General features: G+C 42.4%; 1 protein-coding gene across 3 annotated transcripts in view; it reads right to left on the bottom strand.

Annotated features, from left to right (window-relative positions):
• CSMD3 (CUB and Sushi multiple domains 3) overlaps window positions 1–20,701 on the bottom strand; it is a 725,287-nt gene extending 704,586 nt beyond the window's left edge. For all 3 annotated transcript variants that reach the window (XM_055800728.1, XM_055800729.1, XM_027777765.2), the window contains exon 1: window positions 20,397–20,701. In XM_055800728.1, coding sequence (XP_055656703.1) covers window positions 20,397–20,574 — 178 coding nt within the window. In that variant the 5' untranslated portion in view covers window positions 20,575–20,701. The remainder of the gene's footprint in view (window positions 1–20,396) is intronic.
• Window positions 20,702–23,528: the final 2,827 nt, after the last annotated feature.

Raw genomic sequence — 23,528 nt, 5'->3', positions numbered from 1 at the left:
TAACAGTTTCATTTAAAACTATTTATTTTGTTTTCTGTACATATTTTAGGACTGTACATGTCCTAATCTGACATGTATAGGTATGAAGCAATGGACAAAAAGACTCTGCTTCAAAGATTGTTTTAACTTTTTCTCACTGCTAACATTTTAAGGTTCTGAGACTTCCCATTATAAATACTAATAATACCAGCTACCTGAAATATTTTTCAGGTAGTAAACTCAAGAATATATAACTTAAGAGATGTCATAATTACTATTGCCCTATTTTCAAAAGCTGTAATCAAACTTTCCTTCAGGAAATACATTAATATTTTCTCTATCAGAGGTGTAATTTTAATATTAAATACTCTATGGAAACCAGGTCACTGCCTAAAGAAGGTCTGTCAAGATAAGGCAGAACTGAGGTAAAATGGAAATCTATTTATTCTGCTGTAAACTTCCTTAGAAAGCCTTTTTCCAGCTGAAAGAAAAAGAGCTAAAATAGGCCTCCTTCTGCTTTAACTTTGCTGGGTTGAATGATTTTGCATTGAGATCTACAGACAGCTCCCTGAAGCTGCGGTTCCCCATTATGTCTCAGCATGTTTGCAGTTCAGACATCGTCAATAATGAAGGCACTTGTAACTGTACATAGTTTAGCTTTCTTTCATTATGTTACTCTTACAAAAATCACCTCCCATTCCCTTATCATTCATATGTCCCTCAAAAGACAAATGATATCATACAACGTGAGCACAATACAGTAACAAGCATAAGCCAGAGAGACCCATGACCATACTAAAGTAAGGAAGCTGGCTGCTAGGGAAACTGGCCTTCATCATGACTGCATTTTCTTGTTCTTCTCTAGTGGAGAGGAAAGCACGAGGGCTGTTGCCAAAGGCGTTATGAGCCTGAGAAATTTACTATAAATTTTAGGCAAAGTGACAATGATGATAGGAATATTGAAGCCATCCTCCAAGATTTTCTATGCTGTGAGAAAGTGAAGAGTTGCATTTTTGTTGAAAGCTTTTATCACTTTTGTCTTAAATTTTCTGACTAGCTTGGTATAAATTGGTAAAACTTAATAGTGAAGTACTGGTGATGTTTTTACCGTTGTGTAATTTAGCTGTTATATTTAAGGAGGGGGAAAAAAAGTAGAAAAAAAAAAATCTGTTATGTTATGCAACAAAACATTAATAGGAAAATACAGATACAATGGGCAAACTTCATACAGACTGAAGAAAACATCCTAGGAAAATGAGAACCATAAAGAGGATAATTTGAAAATAATATGATGTTTGTATGCAAATAAGATGCTGATGATCTTCCTTTTCTTACAGTATATTCTGCTAATTTGCCACAAGGCAATGTAAAAAGCAATAACAATGAGCTAGTATAGTAGGAAACCTTTGAATGTTCAAAGGGGACATTCAGTCTTTTAAGGCTCACAATATAATGTAGTGTGAAATTGTTATAATATGGTGGGAAACGGCCTGCTTAGCACAGAGGATGCTCCACTCCGCATGGTTGCTTTGTGCTCTGTGGAGGAGCATCCAGCTTCCCTGCAGGTCTGCTTGCTCTGTACAGGTGAGCAGCTAGGCTGGCTCACCAACAGATAAACCTCCCAGCTGAGGGGAGAAAACAACAGAAGGATACCTGAAAGAATTGTATGGCTTGCTATTGAAGCAATATTTGCATAGAAGTAGCAACTTTTAACCCAAAGGATCACAAAGTATATTACGAACTGAAATTCAAACTGTCCTTTATCTGTCTCTGTGGAGCAATGTCTCTGGAGTCAGGCCAGAACATGTTGCCCTAAATGCACACACAAGGATCATTTGGCTCTTTTTCCTCCTTTTTCACTCCCAGCAGGGAAAGTCATCCATTGCCTGTGAAAGCTCAGAATTATGCTGAGATAAAAAGGATTCCCAAACCTCTTCTCAAATAAGAACAAAATAACCAAACAAACAAAATCCTACCACAAGGATTATAATGGAAACAGTAGCAAATATTGATTTTGGTGAGGTTGCGTAAGCAGTTTCAATACACAGGTGTTTAAATTGCATTGGGTAGGAGAAGTAATATTTCAAAGGCAAAACTAAAATCCTTAATTTAGTCAGTTAACTAGTAAACTACAGTACATTCTTCTCAAAAGGCAGAAACAAGTAGCAATTACTTTTTTCTTATTATTTTTGCAAATATAGAACTTATTTTCTCAAATTTGTATCTAAGTCTGAAATTTGTAGAATGAGAGGCATGTGGGACTATTCTATTTTTTTATTCCATTTTCTGAAACTGAAACATTTTTTAGGAGTTCACAGAAATAAGAAAAAAGGAAAAATATGCTATTACAAAGGACTGAGTTCACAGCCAGGAGTAAGCGAAAGGGGAAACACACATCCTCATGTATTTATTTTGCAGTTGTGTAACAGCAATTCAAGAACCTGCCTCTCAGCTGAAATGTGCTGCTGGATTGTAGGAAGCAAATTATTTCAGCACTTGTAACTGTGTAAGTTTGGTGGTATTGTGGTATTCCATGAATTGCATGAATGGACACAGAGAAAGTTTCAGAAGTTAACGTAGATGGTCAGCAAGCTCAGAAGAATGAGACACTGATCAGATGCATGGGTCTAAATGGCAATGTTGACACAGTTGGTCACTTGTGGGTTTAATTTTTTGTATCCTTCAGCATTTTAAACAAGATTATTCACTCCCGTAGGCAGCAAGGAAATATTTGATTTCAGATGCAAGACATGATACATTAATGAGCTGAAATGCAGAGATAACCCATATATAAATGCAAAATAAAAAGTTATACAATTGTGAAAGTAGGATAATTCTCAGAAAAATTATCTTGTCCATGTATGAAAAAACACTTATTCTGGCAATTTTTAAAATATTACGTAGTCTCATTCCCAAACTGTACAGTAATAGATTCATAGACCCAATACTGAAAAATCAGTAAGATGTACACTTAATCTCATTAAAGCTGGTAAAAGACAAGCATTATCTGAAGACAGGTTTTTTTTTTTCTCCTAGTGAAATCTAATTCCCAGGAACTTTGTTGCCCCTTTAAGATAGGCAAGTTAAGTTGATAAAAATTAAGAAATAATTGGAAGTTTGGGGATAGATCCTTCAATACAATTTGATCTTAAACATTAGATTTTTTGTGCTGTCTGCACTGTATTTGGACCAACCCAGCTTTTGCACAGCTTTACACTTTTCTACATTCTCCTGTGTACTACAGTTGTATGTATTTGTCCCTCATCTTGAATAAGAAATCTTTATTTAAACCTTCAGAATCTTGTAACTTTTCCAAAACTTTCTATGCAGATTTCTCCAGGCTCATACTTGTCTTCTTGTGTAGAACATACTGTATTGTTTATCTACAATGTTTCCATTAACTCTAAATTAAATTACAGCTATCTTGATAAGGAGGTAGTTTCCTTTTCATTTTTTACAGTGCTAAGGAACTCCTCCTACATGGCAAGTACCACCTATGCCGCTATGTAATTTATCACTGAGCATTCAGTGGTCAACACACCTTCTAAAACAGCCACTTTGCCTTAGCATTTAGAAGCAGTTGCCTTTTAGCAGAACTATTGTTTAATAAATCTCACAAAGGCCCCTCAGAAGATTAGGAAAGGGAGTGTAGAAGGTTATTTAACATACTCTGCTTAGAGAATTTAGATAGCAGACTGTAATTATCCAAATTGGAATTTAGCCAGCAGATGAAGGCTAATAACAATATTCTGTGAAAAATACCATGCAATCTTTCAGGACCAGACATGCCAGCAACATCTCATCTGAAACATACCAACTGCAACAGCTCAGTGTCTCGAACTCTTTGCTTGGAATAGTAGTTCAGCTCAAATTCTAGAGAGAAAATGTTTCAAACAGAATGAGCACCATTTCCTGCAACTCTAGAAATGCATTTTTTAAGTCTGCTGTTAAAGTACTGAACAAACTTATCCTACCTCAGAAGTACCATGAAAAGCATTCTGATTCAGCACACAAAATATTTATCACTCTTCTGTGCAATGGAGAAGGCAACATGTACAGGCAGCCTCCAGTGTTTTTGGGGCTTGACCTAGTGAGGTTGGGCACTGACAAGTCAGATGTTGCAGGGCTGAGGCAGATTCTTACCCTTCTTGCAATGGCTAAACCATGAGATACGGTGTCCAAGACTGGAGTTCAGAAATGCAGGTTAGGTCCTATATTCCATATACTTCATGTATGAAAGAAATTAATTTAACTGCCATTAACAGCAGCAAATGTGCTAAGAGCTGGGATTTCTGTGGGTTGCCAAGAGGGAGCTCTCAAGAGAGCAGCACACTGGAAACTGTCCATAGACTTGGACTCTTACTTCAGTTAGGCACCTCTGTGAAATTATGATTACAGGCCAGACTCTTTGTATTGATACTTCGTTCTTGGGCCTTCAACAGCTGGCCCAAACACTTTAAGTGGCTGAACTAATCTTTTCCGTATTGCACAGTAGCTACAGCTCTTGATCGCTGTCATCTTCTGGATCTATGATTTTGTATTCAAGCTTATGAAAGGAGGTTTGAGACAGGCAGAATATTACTCCCACTAAATGTCTTTGGTTAAAGTTGTCATCCAGGAAAAAAGAATTCTGGGTACAGATTCATTCATCAGCATAACTAATCCTTTCAAATTTAGTCACTGTCAACATGCAAGAACCTTTTAAGGCTCCCTATGATAGGTTATTAAAGAAAATAAGTTACACAGGACAGATAGAAAGATCCTTCTATGAGCTGGTGAAAGGATAAGAAGCAGGCTAGGGCTTAATGATCAATTAAAGAATCAAAAGTGGGGTTGCCCTAGAATCAGTGATGGGATTAGTTTTCTTCCACATCTCCATCCCCAATGGAGTAAGGAGTGTGTAGTGAAATTTGCAAGACTGGAGATGACTTTAAGATCCTTTAGGTAATCATATGATGCACCAATGTTAAGGAATTCCAGAATGTCCTCACAAAATGAGTTGGTGTGCAAATGCATAAATAGGTGTGTCTTAGAGATAGTGTGCATATAGGAAAATATATCTAAATGATACCTGCATGATGCTGAACTTGTAACTTGAAGTTTGAATCTCAGAGTCATCACTGACATTTCTTTGAAATCATCAACTTTGCGTTCCATGGCAATTGAGCTCCCAGTCTGTGAATGTTAAGCAGGATCAGGAAGAGTAAGATAAAGTGTAATTTATCCCCTACAGAAAACCCTGATGTACCCATATCTTGAGTGTGCCCGGAGTCCTAATCTCTACCTGTCAAGAAAGGCAAAGTGATATTAAAGAAGATACGGAGATGGGAAAATAGGTCATCTTGGAACTGAAGCAGCTGCTTTATAAGCAGAAATTAAAAATCCAGGACACTTTCTGGAGAAGGTGGCCGTTTGGAAAGAAGATATCAGAGAGGGTATATTCCTCTGTTTTCCCTCAAAATATTTTCTTCGAGCTTTGTCAGTCCTTGTGGGAGCCTTGGAGAAATAGATTTCATCCTCTCAGCACTCCAGAAAGGCCAAAAAAGCTAGAAGACATTCCATTTCAGTGACGGGCTACACCCTAGTCATGTGTGATAGTTGTTCTGCAGGGACAGCCGTGTACTCTAACTGTACCTGGTGCACAGAGGTTGTGTGGAGATGGAGTAAGGCTATTATGTCTGAATCATCCATCCTAAGCAGTGTCTGCAGAGTAAATGCTGTCTAGTTTTTCAGGTGGTTATAGCCTGAACAAGCTGGGGAAGATTTTCATGGAAGGAATGAAAAAGACACTGAAGAAAAGGTCTTCTAGAGAAACTTAATGGAGTTTCTCAGTTATGGGGTTTCTAAGTTACAGCATCCAAATAACTATTTTTCTCTCATTTTCCTTATTGTACCACTTCATTTTCTGGAGAAGTTTTCAAAATGTATCATCCTCTATTGTTTTCTCCCCCCAGCGCAGAAGATTTTAGCACAGGTGTTCAGTATTAGGGTAGTGAAATATTCATTTCTGTATTTGTTGTTGGGATTTTTTGCCATGTCAATTCAATGACAGATTTCTTCTATGATAATTCCTCATTGCCATATTAAAAATTGTTGGGTTTATCTGTTTACTCATACCTTACCAGAAAGATGACTAAAAAAAGATTGAAAAATTGAGGTTAAATTAAACTTTTAAGCATCACTAGCTGCTTTTATGGTTCCACAGGAAATGCTATATGTTTTTTCAAATAATGTTTTTGTCACTGCTACCTCCGTAAGTAGATGTCTGGAAGAAAACAGCATTGCTACAATTCAGCATTTCCAACATAAAGTTCCTTTTTTCATCCTTTCAAGAATTTATATATTTAACTCCATTGTGAAAGATTAGACAGATAAAGAAGCTTTTAGTGGAATCACAATACAGGTAATTATGGGTCTGTCAGCATTTCCATTATGAACTCCATTTAGCATTAAGGGCTTAGCATTTTTCCATCATTTCAGAAAATGTCAAACTGAAAGCTGGCATGTAGATTAGCCGCCTGGATGCAAATTTGTTTACACAAAATATTTAAATCTGCTCAGCTGTTTTTGATTTAGAGATCCGCCAGAAACTTTAAACTCTCAGGGTTTCTCATGTGTTTCTGCCAACTTCTAGACTAAATCACAGTTAAAAAAATGTGATTAGTTAATAAACTGTTGACTCGTATTCTAATGTTTTGAAATTATTTACTTTAGGCTTTAAAATGGATTTTAGAATTTCTGCTCACCTTGCAACTTTAGTCTTTCTCTTGCCATCTTTATAAAAGAATGATGAGTTCAAAAAGGATTTGAAAACTATAATAAAACCTGATAGTAATCTTAAAGTTTGAAACATTTTTTTTAGGACTTACTTAAATACCATCATAAGACAGTGAACAGAAATGGACCAAAGCCCATAAGGTTTTTGGGAGTGTCAATTACTTAGCCCACTAGCTTTAATACCATTTTAGGGTAATGGCCGAAAAGAATCTGATGGAGTTCAACTGTTACAGTTTTTTAGTTTCATCACTTTAGTCCCACGCATGGTATGAACGGTTTTGTAGAGCTGTCACATCCTAAATAAACATTTCTGTATTGTAAGGGAGTATTTTGCTTGTTATAACAATCTGCTCTGTTCTACTAAAAGTCAATGACAAATCTTTTCATTTCAGTGGCAACAAGCTCTAAAATAATCTATTGGTAAATATTTCAGTAAGTTTATAATTGAATGGATGATCACTCTTGTTTAAAAATACACTTCTCACTTGAGAAGTAAGAAGCTTTGAAAGGAAACAGACACCAAGCAACATAAAATAGAAACACCATTAGAAACATTAATTGAGCCATCAATAGAAACAAGATTGAGATTTTAAAATATGGATATTTAAGTAGATAAAGGGCATATTTAAAATACTGGTAAGAGATGGACAAACTGGAAAAATCATTGGTACAGCTTCTCAAAAAACGTACAGTCATGCACGTCTGTCAGACAAAAAGTAAGAGCCTAGCCCCAAGCAGTTTCTGAATTAAACCCAGGAAAAGCTGTGGTTGAAAAAAGATGGTGCAAATAAACAGTGCAAATGAAACATGGAGGAAGCAGATGAGCAGAAAATAATTGATCAATTAAATATATCCAAATCAGTTCGGCCAGAGGATGTTCACTTAACAGGGTACTATGTACTGGTTTAATAATGCAAAAAAACACCCCACTTTTAAGAACAAAGAAAAAGTTATCAGAAAACATCTCAGAGAGCATTAAAGCACAGCTGTATCTTCAGAAGTATCTGCAAATTCTTTAATGATGATTCAATGCTCATTGTATTGCGTAATACTTTTAAAAATAAATGATCCATTATCCTTATAGTTACCTCAGACTTCCCCTAAATTCTAGGGGGCAATTCATGTCTCCTTAATAATTGTAGACATTCCACAGAGCAGATTTTCTCCTTAACTGATATCGAGCTCAGTCTGATGCTTTAGATTAAACATTTGTGTTAACTCAGCTGTCAATGGACTGCAAAGAGGCAACTAGTACAAGCGGCCCCAAAGGGAGAAATTTGGAACAGTACCTTTCACAAGTCAGATACATAGTGAACTCTCCTGATTTCATTCTAATGCTCAAAGTCAATCTTGGATCAAGTGAGTAGCAGAATCCTTACAAATCTAGCTTTGTTTTACCCTATGTGATTTTTTTTTTCTCCTTTTCTATTTCTTTTGTTTGTTTTTATTATTAATTTATAATATTCTGTAGAATCCAGAGACCTGACTGTTCTGGTCATCCGAGAATGATGATATCAGTAAAGGATACAGTAACAATATTAGATCTGTAAAATTTCTCTAACCATATCACATTAATGGTTTAATTGCATACAATGGAACTTCAAAAACAGAGAAGATACATTTTGGATTTCCAAAATATACCAAGTAGCCAAATTTTAACCATCTGATTCTATAGTGTTTATTTATAAGGAAGTAGGGATTTTATCTTTAAGTTACTATTAGGTTTTGAACTTTTTAATCACGTGTTTTGAAGTTTCTTTGGGGTGAAGGGGTATTATTTTGGTTTCTGAAAAATAATCATATAGACAAGCACAACAGATTGAAGAAAGAAAACAAATATAACTTAAATTTCACTCTTCCAATCTTGCCTTCTTGCAGAGGATTTAAAATCCAAAGAACAGCCTGAAAAAGTTAGTAAGTCTAATCTATGACCGTAAGGCTGGGAGGACATTTCATTTCCTAACAGATTACCAGTCATTACCCTTACACGGTTATTACTTTGGGCCACAAAAGGACTTTACAAGTGACATAGAAGCTGAAGAGAACTTTCTATATTTTACTGCAGGCTTTATGTTTATTGGGACTTCTCCAGTGGTACTTGTGGAGTGGGAAGAGAGTTTGGGAAGGGAGCCCAGAAGTGCAGAGGAGGCTGGATAAATTTGGAAAAATTACAGGAGGTAGCTGATAAGCTAGAATTTGAGTGTAGTAAAAATATATAGCTAGAGCTTAGGAGAATGTTGTTTTGTTTGTTTGTTTGTTTTGTTGTTTTGGGTTTTTTTTTATGAGTAGCTTAATTTAAACCTAGCTGAAATTAGTGTAGAAACTCATACAAATTTCAGTGACCTGCAACTGTAGTACTAGAGAGATTTAGGAACTTTGGAAGCATGTTCTTAGGATAAGTTATGGAACCAGGCATGGAGGAATCACCAGTGCGTTGAACTCATTCTGTATTAAACATTGATTCTGTTGCTCATTCCTATTTCAAATAAATAGCTTTGAGAAGCATAAGTTTGTCAGGATTTATACAAAAATCACTCTGTCTTATACAGTTTATTGGTGCAACTTTCCACTGCTGACAATGAAAATGCCAATAAAATATATTTCACCTATTTGTCAGGGGAAAGTTGTTATCCTTGCACGAGAAGACATGGGAGGTTCTGTTGACACTGTATTCCCTGAAAAACACGGAACTGGTATTTCTAGTCTAGTGTCTATGCTATTTTTTACTCCACAGAAAGAGGCTGAAAACTAAGCTTTCTCAAGAATGCTGAAGTACTTCAGTAGAAAATTGGGCCACTGAAGAGGTATAATAACATTCACATTCTTAAGGATGTCTGTTGTCGCAGCCCTCTCCAAACTAGCCAACTGCAACAAGGTCTTTTACCATCACATACCAACATACTCTTCATGCCAGTCCCTCTGCTGCCTTCCCAACCTCTTAACAGAACCAGCCACAGCTGCACCTTTTCTACATCAGCCAACCCACTGCCCCTGAAGCCAGCCCACAGCTGTATGTTATCAATATTAATTAACCCAGCTTCATTCCTCTACAATTCCCCCTTTTTTCTTTTTAACAATTCATACCTCATGTTTTTACCAATCATCACAAACTTCTTACAAATAAACTTCTCATATAGTCCTCTATAATTCCTATAAGGAGAATATGGTTCCATTTAAGGATACATAGAAGTTCATTAAATAGAATCTATAAAAACCTCTAAAGAAATATTCTCCCAAATGTCAGAGGTATGTTATTTTCCCAGGAAGGAGTTGCCAAGATTGAAATAAAGGATAGAGAGGTGATACTACCAAAGCCTCTGAAGCTAATAACTATGTGAATTGTGTGAGGGAAATTATTGGCCCCCTTCAAAAGATCTTGCAGAAAGGAGCAGTTACTGAAAAGAAGACTTCTGAATGAATGTGGTACATATCTGAATAGTAATGTGGAAAGGAGCAGGTTGGTTTTTTTTAAGTTGCAGACGGCGTGAAAAAACTGTGCACTGAGCAATCAGTTCCCCTCTTTCAGCTGTAAGAGAATATTTTCAAGCCCATCAAATGTAAAATGTTGATTATTTTTTTTCTTCTCAGTTCCAGTACCCTTTATTGAAGGGTCTGTATGAAGAAAAAATAATTTAGCAGTTTCATATGGAAGGATTTAATATTTAGTAAGTAATGTGAATGTTATGAAAATCTTACCTGTTTTAGTAGTAGCCCTAAGAGGGAAGTATGTTGCCATGAGTACTGCTAAAACATTCAATTGATAAAGTACAATCTGTGTCATGTTACTTCAATACATTAGACTGATGAAAATTCTCTCCAATCAGATAGACACTTTTGTGAGCGCTATATTGATGTAAAGATTTTGGAGAAAACGTCCTGCCCTTTCATTATGAACTATATGTATTTCTTCTCTTGTGGTCATTAAAACTGCCACGTCATGCAACAGGAATTACTAAAGTCAGTAGCAGTAGTCATATGATTAAGGTGTGTCAGTTAGCATACATGTATTCAAGAGAAAACACAAGATGAGCATAGTCATGATTTAAACATAGATTCTTTTTGATAGCACACACAGCTACAGATGCCTGCTACCAGAAGTGCTGGTGTGCACACACACTTCCATGCATGTGTGTCTCTGCTCCCACACACACGTGGAGATGCAAGAAAAAGCCATCTTTTACCACAGAGCTGATTGACTTGACTATGTGAGGTGGCCAAAGACCTATTGTTTTCTTCCTTCCACTTTTGGTTAACCAGGTAGGCTTTCTACCCTGTCAGTCAGGGTTTGGACACTTGTTTTCCAGAATATTTTAGTTCTTATGATTTTGACGCAGTATATTACATGGTTTTAGACTCTGAGACAGTGGCAAATACAAAGAACATGCTAGTAGAAGATGAATACAATAAAATTAACATGGAAACTTCTCTGGTTTTCTGCTTTGGTTTTGCTAGCTAATTCAGCATTTTCAAATGTAACTACATATCTGGAATATATGATAATCCAATAAAAGTAAAACCAAATTGAATTAATAATTAAATTGGAAAGCATTCTAAACTGAAATCTATTTTCTCAGTTCCTCCCAGTTCCTCTGCAGCTATTAGCAGCCTTCCGCAAATTCCTAAATGTTTTAGTGGAGGAAAAAAATTTAATAAGGAATATTGAAACCAGGTTGTGAATTAGCTGTAATTCAGCATATGTCCTGACAAAAAGCATGACTATTCTGTGGTTTTAAGGACCACAGCTGACATTGTGTTAGCATACTACCATTACACTGAATCTAGTGGATTGATCACCAGAAGTGCTGACATGATCATCACGAAGATGTAGAAAGATAGAGCGTTTTCTGACTGTATTCAAATACATAATTTATTTTCCTTAAACAGAATCATAAACAATTTAGTTTTGTAATCTTTAGGTTTATAATGCAATGTGAGTTTTCAAAAAAGCACTTCTATTGAAAATTTCTAGTGTACTGTGAAACACATAGCTTTGTTATAATTTGTATTTCTGAGTCAAATGAAATATATGTACAGAAAACTAATTCAAAACTCAGTATGAAAAGAAGCAGAGGCAAATGTACTTTCAAAAGTCCTATTCTGGACTGTCTTGTAGCTGTCAATGGGCTCAACAACTGGCAGTTTAAAAACACATTTTATATCCTGTATTATATCTTCCATTCACCTTTGAAGCAAAGCTGATATACAGAAGCAAACCCGCAACTTTTAGCATAGACTTTTAAAAGATTAGCTTTAATTAGACTAAGCTTTGATTCCCAAAGATTGCACAGCAATCTAGAAAGCTAAATATAGTAGAATGTGAAGTTTTCCTTCTGGGTCAGATTAAATAGTGGAGGAAAGGTTTTGTAATTCAAGTAGTTCCATCTCAATGCTATGTTGAAATAAGAAGAATATCCATACCCTGCATTTATGTAACTCATTTTAGCTGAAGACTCCAAACTTGCAGATATCCACTCACTGGGTCTGAAAACAGTTCTATAAAAAGATAATGATCACAGATCATTTTAACTGCCACCAAAATACAGCCACCTCTGAGATGTGATATGTCAGCCTCTTTAAATGATAATACCAGTATTAAAATAAAACAGAAAACGGCACAGAAATATCTATTCCGTATTTGAAAGGTGATTAGAAGTTTTCATTCTACCAAAACCAGTTTTATAGAAACTGCATTTGGTAAAAATTCCCTAAATCAGGGGGAATGAATAATTGTATCCGTTAATGTGCTAGGATCAGTTTTTATTAGTGTTTTTAGTAGCGGGTGTTTTTTCTTTTCATCAGGCTTTCCTCCTAGCTATCTGCTAGCTGTCACTACTTGTACTCTTGTTTTGTTAGTGAAATCAGTTATGTGTTATGGTAGAACTTCCTTCTGAGGTTGGGAATACACAATAAATTAAGAGGTCGTGGATAGTTTAGGAAGCACATACATTTCAAGTGGTTACCTGTGCCTTTGTAAGGTAACAATGCAGTCTGTTGAATTTCTCAGACCGAAATACATGGATATAATGTCTACATGTGCATATTATATATGCATGTGTACATATATGTGTATACATAGTTCCATGAGAATGAAATCAAACTAGTTACAATGCATAAAGATAAAAAGCTAATAGGATATGTAAATATGGGAAACAGACAAAATAAAATTCAAGGTCAGAAGTAGTGATTCATCATCTGTATAATCCAAGTAATTATTCAGTCATTGCTGCTTAAAGCCTCCAGATTCCTTTCGTCCTATTGCTAAGATAATCTGTGTTATTTACCAGCCTTGGGAGGTGAGAATTCATCATCCTGTGAATCCTTCCATGGTTAAGTTACATACTGTTATTCACTTTATTTCTATGACACAATGTGAGTATGATACATTACACTATGATACACTGTGTAGAATCCAAGGGAAAATGAGCAGTCTATATCTGTGCTGGTTGCATCCCACCTTGCTCCTTGACAATACAACTCTAGGAGAGGACCTGTCCTGGTGGGATGCTTTGTATGCCGTTCCCCAATACTCTGGGGCTTGCTCTTGAGTTACATGGTTCCTAAATTCATAAACATATCCATCTAATGTTTCAGACACTGGGAAGGAGATGATGAATTTCCACCATTTCTTTCTTTGACATTTACAGCGGTATTCAGCACTTGTAATGCCAGAATTATGGAGCCATAGTAAATTTTATGTGATCTGTAAGAACAAGGCAGTGAGACCATGAACACAAATCTGCCCAGGCAAAGTAAACATCTAGAAAAACCTTATACGTCTCTGTGTGTGTGTGCATGTTTATTTAAAAAAAAAAAAATCTTCCTTGTAGTAGTCCGATATCCTTGTCCATTCCATTTCCCAGAAGAAGAACTGGGTGTTGGGAAGCAGATATTCAACATTTCCTAATGTTTTGTTAACAAAACACTAGTTGTTTTGTTGGGTTTTTTTAAGAGGCAGGTGACACCCTGTATGTTACATGTCATGCACTCTTCTGTTTAGGTCCAACATAATTGCCAATTTTTGTCCCTTGAAATTTTGATAAATGCAAAGATTGTCTCTTTTTGTAGAGAAATTGTATGACTTCATTGAGAAGGAAACATTCTTCTGCAAAGTTGTTTGAAAGGCATGTGTTTAAAGCTCGGAAGAGTTCTGGGATTTGGCAATAAACCTTAGAATGAAAATTATTCAATCAAAATGGTTAGGTAAGTTCTATAGCCTTGTAATAACTACTTTTATCATACACCTTTCTGATTTGTTGCTTAAATACTGCTTTTTCAAATACCTCTGTAATAAGATCTGCTGTAAAATTATAGAGGTCTAAGAAAAAAACCAGCAACTTAGACAAAATTGTCTGTTTTCTGACTGTTCTTTCCTGGGAAATTGCTTTGGAGTTACTGTAAACCAATGTCCTGCAAAGGCTTTGTCCAGAAATACAAGCTGAATGATACTCATCAGCAAGAAGTTGAGTCTGAGATGTCACAGCCCCACTGAATTAAAACTGAAGTTTTTTGTTAGTGGAGAAGGAAAAAAAACATTATTTGCAGCAGATCACAAAACCTTTCCTATTCCTACCAATTGCAATTTATCAGATTCTGTAGAATTAACATTTTACATAAAATTGTAAGTTATTTTATAGATGTTTTGCTTTGGCTTTACTGTCTGTGTCCCAGCATTGTAACAATGGACTCACTTGGCCTTGCTTCAGAGGTGCTAACTAGCTCCCCAGGCTCTTACTGGAGCCAGCTGAAATCAGAAATGCTCAATACCTCTGAAAATCAGGCAGTGTCCAAGACACTTGCTTTTGAAAACAGGAAGGATACAAGGCTCCATTATTCTTTATAATCTTTTGTCTCTGGAAAGGGTGTTGCAATCATGCAAACTGAACCATTTCTACAGGATATTTCAAAGTATTTTAGAATTTTTCTGAAGAGTTCTGTGGTTTTCTTTCTCTTTGCTAGATCCATGTGCATTCAATGGATAAAAATCTCAAATTTTGGGGGTTGACCTATGTAGCATATCAATAATACTGGGTATAATAAAGCCAATTTTATTACAAGCTGTCATACTATTCAGTGCTTTCAGCCAGATGAAAAGTGTAAAGGATGGAGTATGTATATGAATGCAATAGTGGGAAGGGAAGGGAAGGGAAGGGAAGGGAAGGGAAGGGAAGGGAAGGGAAGGGAAGGGAAGGGAAGGGAAGGGAAGGGAAGAGCAAGGCAGCAGGAGGAGAAGGAATAGATGAATGAATAAAGCACAGGGCAGTCCTTGCCTCTTAAAACATGATGTTCCAAAAGCAGTTTCTAGCTCAGGAGACCCACACCTGCTGGCTGCTGAAATCTGGGGTGATGTGCTAGCCACTCTGTACTTGCTGTGTTTCTCCTCTTTCCCTATACTGCTGCTAACACTCACCATTGGAGATAAAGGCCACTAAGCTAGATGGGCAATTGATCCTACTTGACCTGTTCCTCAAAAACAAACAAACAAGATCCCACAAACAAACAGGCAAACCCCCAGGTAGACTCCAAGTTCCTGCTATGTTTATTTCACAGGATTTTTGGAAAAGGAGGGGTTTGAAAGCACACCCACGGAATTCTTTAGGTCTCGTGGGCTGGTGCTTGCACGTCGACATGTTGGTAATAGAGTTGAAGGTACAACCTGTCCCTCTTCTGTCTGTGTGGCTGCCTAGAGCCCCCGGCCCGCTCCTGTGATGAACGGGCTTGTGCTGAGGGAGTGGGAGCCTTTTCCAATACGTTAAACAAACCAGCCAAGCACCATAATGCCCTCTCAGACTTAGAAACAAAAGACCTGCAGGAGTCACCCAGCTAAAACAAGCAAAGTCAAACGACAGAAGGCGGTATTAAGGGCTCCCGGGAGGTGCAGCTGCGAAGGCCGGTGCCAGTGCCGGCGCGGACGGAGCCTGCCGGCGGGCTGCCACCGCTCCGTGCCGGCACCGCTCCGGCACCGCCTGGCGACTGCTGCGTCTCGCAACAAAAAAAGCGGAGCCTGCAGGCGACATTCCTCTGTGCCCTTTGCGGGTCCCTAATGCCACCGAGCAGGGGAGAGAGAGGCGGCCCCCGCTGATGCTGCTCAGAGGGTGTTGTGTGCTTCTGCATTTTTACCCCGCAGAAGAACAGGAGGAGGAACCGTGCGCTAAGCATAGCGGAGCCTTGTTTGAGCTCTGGGCTGAGGAAGGGCGGGGGCGTGAGAGAGGGTAACTTTTGTCTGCAACCCTGCAGAACCGTGAAGCTTGAAAAAAATCGCTGAGGTACTGTGCGCAGTCCGCTGAGCAGAAGCCCCGCGTTACCTGCGGGAGCTTACGGTAAAAGAGGCACTGTAGGGGAGCTGAGCGTGTGCGGAGGAGTTGACGAGGAAGGACGACGTTATCCGTTCTCTGGTCAGCGTCTCCCTCCACCCCTGCGTGCGCATGAACACACGCAAAAAACACACAGGCACGAGGATGCAGCGGCGGCAGCGACCTTCTGGGAACGAGGAAACATGAACCTGCTGTCACTCGCCGTGTCCGCCCCGGGGACAGAGCGGGCACCGCGCCGCGCCCCCCGAGGGAAGCCAGCCGCCAGCCGCTCCATAAGCCGAGTGACAGGGACGGAGGCGGTGGGGAGGTGCTGGCGGAGTCTGAAGGAAGCGGGATTGAGGTGGGAGTAGGGGAGAAGGGAGACTGCAGAGGTGGCTGAAGGCAGCAGGGCACGCCTTGTCCCTGATAAGATCCCCACGTGCCAGGTACCTACCCACTGGAAATGGAAATCCTTTCCATTTTCTCATTGCTTCTTCTGTCAGCGAGTCGTTTAAAGTCTCACTGCTTCATCTCCCTTTTATTTTGTAAGCTACCCTTGTTCCACTTGACACAACTGCAACAGGGGAACAGAAGAACGACAGCAGAGGCAAAGCTTCATTTGAGCCAGGCACACAGAAGAGCAGACCTTGGTGCTCTCTGGTCTCTGTCTTGGAGTGACAACTAAACAGAGGACATGGAGGAGTCTTGTGCTCTCTGGTCGTTTTGTCTGATTTCCTTTCTGGTTTGCTTCCACAAGCAGACCACTAGCATTGTCTTTTTTTGGTTTTGTTTGGGTTTTTTTTTGGGGGGGTGGGGTGGGTGGGTGGTGGTGGTGGTTGTTTTGTTTTGTTTGTTTTGGGATTGGGTGTTTGTTTTTGGGGGGTTTTTGGGGTTTTGTTTGTTGTTTTTTTTTTTTTTTTTTTGGTTGAGGGAGGTGCCAAACCAAAGAGGAGCAGGTATCAGTGATTTCTCTCCTAAATCACAGGGACCAAAATTCACTGATGCTGCTTCATTTTTACTGCCCCCCCCCCCCCCCTCCCCTTTATCCCCTCTCCTCCCCTTTCTGTAAGGGAGTTGGGTGGTGGAAGTTTCCACTCCTTCCTCCAAGCTTGATTTGTCTCTCGTGTGCCTAAATGGCACTTCTAATTCCTCCCGCGGTCAGAGTGAGGGAGATAGGGGAAGAAGCTTTTCGAGGGGTCTTGCACATCTAAAGGGAAGAGCACAGGATCCATCATCACTGCAGCTGGCCAGGAAAAACCCTGCTTGGCATTTTCTAAGGGTTGGGGTTTGGGGTTTTTGTTTGTTTGTTTGTTTTAATGCATTCTGTGCCTTCTCTCACTCATCAGTGTTGCCATTTCTTGGCTTTTTTCCTCCATGTCCATACAAGGAAGATTTTGTTGGAGATTGATCCATGGCGTAATGGGATATTGTGTAAGCAGTTAAAGATTTTCGTTGAAGAAGATACAATTCCTCTTTACTTCAGCTCTTTCTACCATCCCTTCCCCAGCAGTTCTGACAATTTCCTTCCTCCCATTTTCTCCTGCTTTCTTCTCCCTTTTCTAACACCTCCCAAGTCTTGTTGCAAGGTTCCAAAGAGGCACAACTTTATAGATAAATGTGAAGATTTTTTTTTTGTCTACATGGATATATACAAGGAGTGCATAACTAGTCAGATATTAGCATGGTTCTGTAAGCACCCTGGGATAGTCTGACACCTGTAACAGTGAGATCTGTGGATTGAGACCAGAGAAATGGCAACAGGACAATCACAAAAGTAGGAAAGGTCTGAGAGGCAAATATCAAGCAAAGCTGTGGAAATGGTCTGGATGACAGGAACCTCAGCAACAGTTTGGGTGTTAGGATGTGGTGCTAGACTATTCAGTAGAGGTGATTAAGCAAGGAATGGTATGAGCTGAAGCTTGTGGAGGTGGAATGTGGTGAAAAGGCCTTGCCACGCAATGGTAGAGCAGATGCAGGATCTGGGGAGTCACCTTGCTTTCAACATCTGGGATGTTTTAAATGGGCAGGTATTCATTCATTGTTTGCCTCTGCCAAGGTTTCTGGGAGCAGAAGCCTGTGCTGACACAATGGGAATGTAAATCAAGGTAAAATGTGTTCATTCATGGGAGTGGGGAGAGAACTAAATATAAAATCCCAGAATAGATGCAGTGCTGCAGTGAGTCTAAGCCAGCTCTGTGGAGCTTGGCTGCCTAAAGGAACCAGCATCTAGGATGTAAAACCCGACCTAGTGCATTTGCAGTGGCTGGGAGGACCCCTCCCCAGTCCAAGGGAAGTCTACGGAAACTGCCAGGGTCGGCACCTGGGAAGCTCAGGCCCTGACAATAGAAACAGCTTCACATCATCTCCCTGGGACTGTACGTGGACAGGAAGAGAAAAGGCAAATTTTGCAAAGGCCGTTTTTCCTCCTTTTCTTGGGCTGTCCTAGGTGCTTCGCTCCAGCTTTTTCCCTCAGCATCCATTGTTTTTTCCTTCTCCCGCCCCCAAGGGCAAGCGAAGCGGCTTCTCAACAGGTGCCGTGGAAACTTGCGCTGCTCCCGCAGCCATAGCCACGCGGGGAGACCCGCCCGCCTGGAATTTTGTAGGATGCTGCCGCCCCGCGACTCGCTCTCGCAAAGCAGCTGCGCCGGCAGCGGCGCCGGAGCCGCCCGCTCGCCCCAGCGCCTCCGCACCGCGCCCGCGGAGCGGCACGGCGCCTCTCGCAGCCAGCGCGCCCGGGACTGCAAATGACCGCACCTGGCACGGAGAATGCGTTAACGACAGGGGGCTTGAAGCAGGGGAAAGAAATGCCCCCAAAGCCCCGGCCGGGTTGGTCTTGATGGCAGACCTTCTCCAGAACGGGGCAAAGGCAGGGAGCAGCTCGCTTCGATAGATGCGAACATAGAGAAGCTGCCTGTAATTAAAATGTGCATTAACGTCGCAGGCAAGCCCCTTCCCCTCGGATCCCCGGTGTCAGGATAACGTGGGATGAGGCAAAAGCCCTCGATACCCTCGCCGTGCAACACGAATTATCTTTTCCACGCGATGCAAATGGGAGGACAAGCAGCGGCAAAGCTCCACAATAAACCGTTTCATCCAAGGCAGAGCCAGCTCGGGAAGGCACGCCTTTGAATGCCGGGTCGTCGTCCCCCCCCAACACACCTCCTTCCCACCCGTGCAGGCAACCTCCGTAGGCGATAACCAAGTCTAAAAACTCGGAGAGGATCGATAATGTCTACTAAATATTCAGGGAGTGTATGAGTGTGGCGGGGAGGAGGGACGAGGATGAGGAGGGGGATAAAAGGGTGATTAATCAGATATTAATCACTAGCCACAAACAAGGGGAGATTATTTCGGGTAGGCAGCCGACTGTGGGGAGTTGCAGAATAGATCCTTTTACTGAAGGCACGCGTGATGGGATCAGCACTTCACCGTTTAGAGATGCCTGTGTAATTTTGAAGGTGCACATTATTCAAGCCACATATTTCTTCTTTTCTCTGTCTGTCTCTGCAAGCACAGACTTAGCGGAGATATTTACGCCGCTAACTAGAGGTTTCCTTTTTTCCTCCCCTTTCACGAACACAGAAGCAGAAAGCAAGCAAAATAACCCCTTCCACTGAAAAAAAAAAAAAAAAAAAAAAGACAAAAAAACCCGACCCCCAAACCTCCCCACATACATCACGGGAAAGGGACCAGCGGCAGACCATGCCTTCAAGGCTGAATTGCTAACGTACGTTTTCCACAGCCAGAGAGCCCTGCGTGCATACAAACAGCTGAGCGTGAAGCGCATTTCGGGCTGTGAGACGGCTACGCACACGCCGGGCTCCTCCGTAACTTTCCCCACGCAACGGGTTAAACTAATAAGTGCATCGATACAGGCATTCCCGCAAAGAGCTCGCTGCTCGACCGAAAAGCAGAAATGTAGGTAATCCCCCCGCCGCCCGTGTCGTGTCGTGTGTCCCCCCCGTCCCCCCCCATCACCTTACAAAAGTCATCCGGTGGGATTTGCTTGAATATACACTAGTTAGGGGCTATATGAACCAACTCACGTCTCCGTTTGAGCATACTGCAAGAATATTTATTGAGCCCCAGCTCAGTCACTGCATTGAACGCCAAGCCTGGCAAGCAAATACATTTCCTATCTCCGAAGAGAGCTCTCTGAATCAACTCCTTCTTTCCTCCCCGCTTTAGCGATCGTTTATATCTTCCCATCGCAAAGTACCCAGGGTAAAAAAATGTAAAATAAGAGATAAATATATTTTGAAATACACCTTGGTATAAGGCGAGAGCTTGCAACGCCCTGACCGAAAGCAAACGGACCCCTGAAAATATACCCCTCAAATACTACCCTACCTTTCACACACGAAACCATCAATAAAAAGACGAGGTTCCAAAATGTAAATCCACTTTTAATCTCCATTTTCTTCACCAGGATGAGGTCCAGCCGGCCACATTTAGTACATCCCCTTTCCCAAAAGTCTCCTAATTTCGATTCCTTTGCACGGATTTCCCCTCTGCAGATCCCTTTCATATTATTCTTGCGAGCTCCTAATTCCTGTTCCTTGGCCAGGCGCAGCGGAGTTGTTGCTGTTGATGGTGCGCGGTCACAGCTCGGAGTGAATGGTGTTTCTGGGATACCACAGCAACCTTGACGAGGACTCAACCATCTCTCCAACGGGGGCACAAAGTCTCAGCTACTCTCGATCGTGTCTTTTCCTTCCCCCCACCCCCCCCCACCCCCACTGCCTGCACAGCCGAAACCCACCACAACCCCAGCTCGTCACAGCATCCGCCAAGAGCCTCGGAAGAGCATCTTAAAGCTCAGACGCTCCCTCCGATAAACTCCAAACAGTATTTGCAATTGAGATTCTCCCCCCGCCCCCCCGTTTCCCCAAGAGGATCAGTTCTGCCGAGGAACACGGCTCGGGGAACCACACAGCGCCCGCCGGAGCAGCGCGGGGCAGCGGGGTCACCCATCCCGCCGCCGCTCGCGAGGGCCACCCGTGCCTCGTTATTACGAATTCACGTGCGGTGCTTGGGGGCCGCCACCGGCACCCCCGGCACATATTCACATTCACACTCACACTCCCGCTCGCGCGCGGGCACACACGCGCGCGCGCGCCTTCGGGCACACGCCTCGCGCGGCAGCATGTGCGTCCCCGAGGGGATTGGCAGGCTAATTGCTTTGCGCGGAGACATTAATTACAGGCCGGTCTCCGCGGGCGCGGGGAGGTGGCGGGCAGGCGCGCGGCGGCCGCTGCTCCGCTCCCCGCAAAGCGCGGCCGCTGCCGTGCCCGCGGCTGGGGGGGGGGGGAGTCCGCGCCGCGGCGGGCGGGGAGGGGCAGCCCCGCGCAGCGCCGCGCAGCGGGCAGGGCGACAGCTCTCGGCGGGCCGGGCCGGGCCGGGCCGGGGGGGGTTGGGGCGGGGCGGTCGCGGCGCCGCCAGGAAGAGCGCTGGCGCCACCTAGCGGCCTTGGGCCCAGCTGCGCCGCTGGGGCCCAGCCACTCCGCGGGGGCGGGGGCTTCTGCGCGGCAGGGTGGGGGGAGCCCTGGCTGAGGGGGCCGGGATGGAAGCGGTGGGGGGCTGCGGGAGCCGCCACCAGCATCCACCGCCCACGCGGGGCCGGGGATCCGCGCCTTCGGCTACCCGCCTCTGCCCGGCGTGACCACCGCGCCCGGTGCGCGGGGCGGTGCGCTGAGGGGGGCGGGCACAGCCCGCGGGTCGGAGGGGTGCGTGCGGGGCGGGGGGGGATCTTCCAGGTGTGGGGAAAGGTGGTGCATTATTGTGCATAAGTGGGTGTGGGTGTGTGCGCGTATACTGCGCGTGTGTCACTGTCCGCATGGCGCGAGCGCGTCTGTGCGGGCGCGAGCGCGTCTGTGCGGGCCCGCATGTGCTAGTGCACGCTCGTGCGCTTGCGGTGCCGGTGTGTGGCTGCGTTCCCTGTGTTTGCGCTTGTGCGGGTCTGCAAGTGCGTGTGTGTCGGTGTGAGTGCCTCCGTGTGTTTGTGTGCACGCACGTGCTGCCGTTGGGACGTGGGTGCCCATGCACGTGCATGCATGTGGTGCATGACTGCGTGTGTGAGCATGTACGTGTGTGTTCCTGTGTCTGCAGTTTCGCGTATGTGTGTATGCGAGTGCAGGTCTGTGGATCTGTGTGCTTGTGTGGTTCTGTGCATATGAGTGCATGTGTGTGTGCACATGCGTTTGGTGCCTATGTGTGTACATCTCTATGTGTGTAAGAGTGTGCAGGGATCTGTTTCTGGGCATCTGCATGTGTATTTTGTGTGTGTGCATATGTGTGCATGTGTTCATACACATGGCTGCATGTGTGCCTCTGCACATACTTTGGCACACGTGTGTATGTGTTCACACAGATTTGCATGTGAATGTTTTTACATGGATGTGCATATGGTGCATATGTGTGCATGCGCATGAGTGAGTGTATGGTGTGAAGCGCTGATGTACACAAGTGCATGGGCTGGGGAATTTTGGCAGGCAGTCACACAGCATGGATCTTTGCATGTGTGTCTGCACAGGAATTTGCATTTCACCATGTTCAACAGCACGTGTGGGTTTTGTATGTGCGTGGAGTGCACTTGTGGAAAGGCGTGACCTGGTTAGGAACTGTCTTCAACAGAAGTGTGGATGTGATGTGAAGCTTTCTGTATATATCTGTCTGTAGGTGCATATATAAATCTGTATGAACATTAATTTATGTATATACAGATTTTATATATATATATGTATATATATACAGTAGTACCACAATATCATAGAAGATAGTAGACAAGGAATCTGGAAAGGCAGTTATTCATCCTTTACTCCCAAAGCACAATGCAAAAGGGCAAGTTTGCAAGGCCGTGAGTCTGCTCCCGTGTGGGTGTAGGGGTGAGCAATGTGTGCCTGCCTTCCACCTTTACTTACAACCGTGCCCTGCTCTAGTGAGGCCAGCGGCATTTAGCAGAGTGTGGCCTGGCATATGGCTGGCTAAACTCATCTCTGTAGCTGTAAGACTGCGTGTAGCTGGCATGAGGAAAGAATATCTTTAGCTGCAAGTACTGACACTAACTGGCCCCATTGGATCCATACAGGTTTGTTTACTGGGAGAAGCAAAGATGTATTTCACAGCCTTGTGTACTATCTACAGCCCTCTCTTGCAGACACGTAAGTCTTGGAGTGTGACTGCTGTGAGTGAAACTTGGTGGGCCTGTTGGCTTCCTCTGCAGTGGCTCAGGAACATGATCTCACACGTGGGAGGCAGGGCAGTGCTGTGGTTAGGATCACGTTTTTGACAGAATTTCAGCGGTCCCTGTTTTAGGTAATGTGGGATGGGTAAAAATCACTCTGATCAGAGCCTGCCTACTGTATTCCTTAAAGAATGCCAATATATCTCTCTTTACTATATGCATGTATTGACATTTATGCTTTTATATATGCATGTAACTGGAATCCATTTTTCAAGAGCAATTCAAAACTGAAGGGAGAC

This window comes from Falco peregrinus, chromosome 3 (genome assembly GCF_023634155.1).
Source record: "Falco peregrinus isolate bFalPer1 chromosome 3, bFalPer1.pri, whole genome shotgun sequence".
Classification (NCBI taxonomy): domain Eukaryota; kingdom Metazoa; phylum Chordata; class Aves; order Falconiformes; family Falconidae; genus Falco; species Falco peregrinus.
Note: the sequence above shows the minus strand (reverse complement) of the source record. Positions and strands in the feature narration are given on the sequence as shown.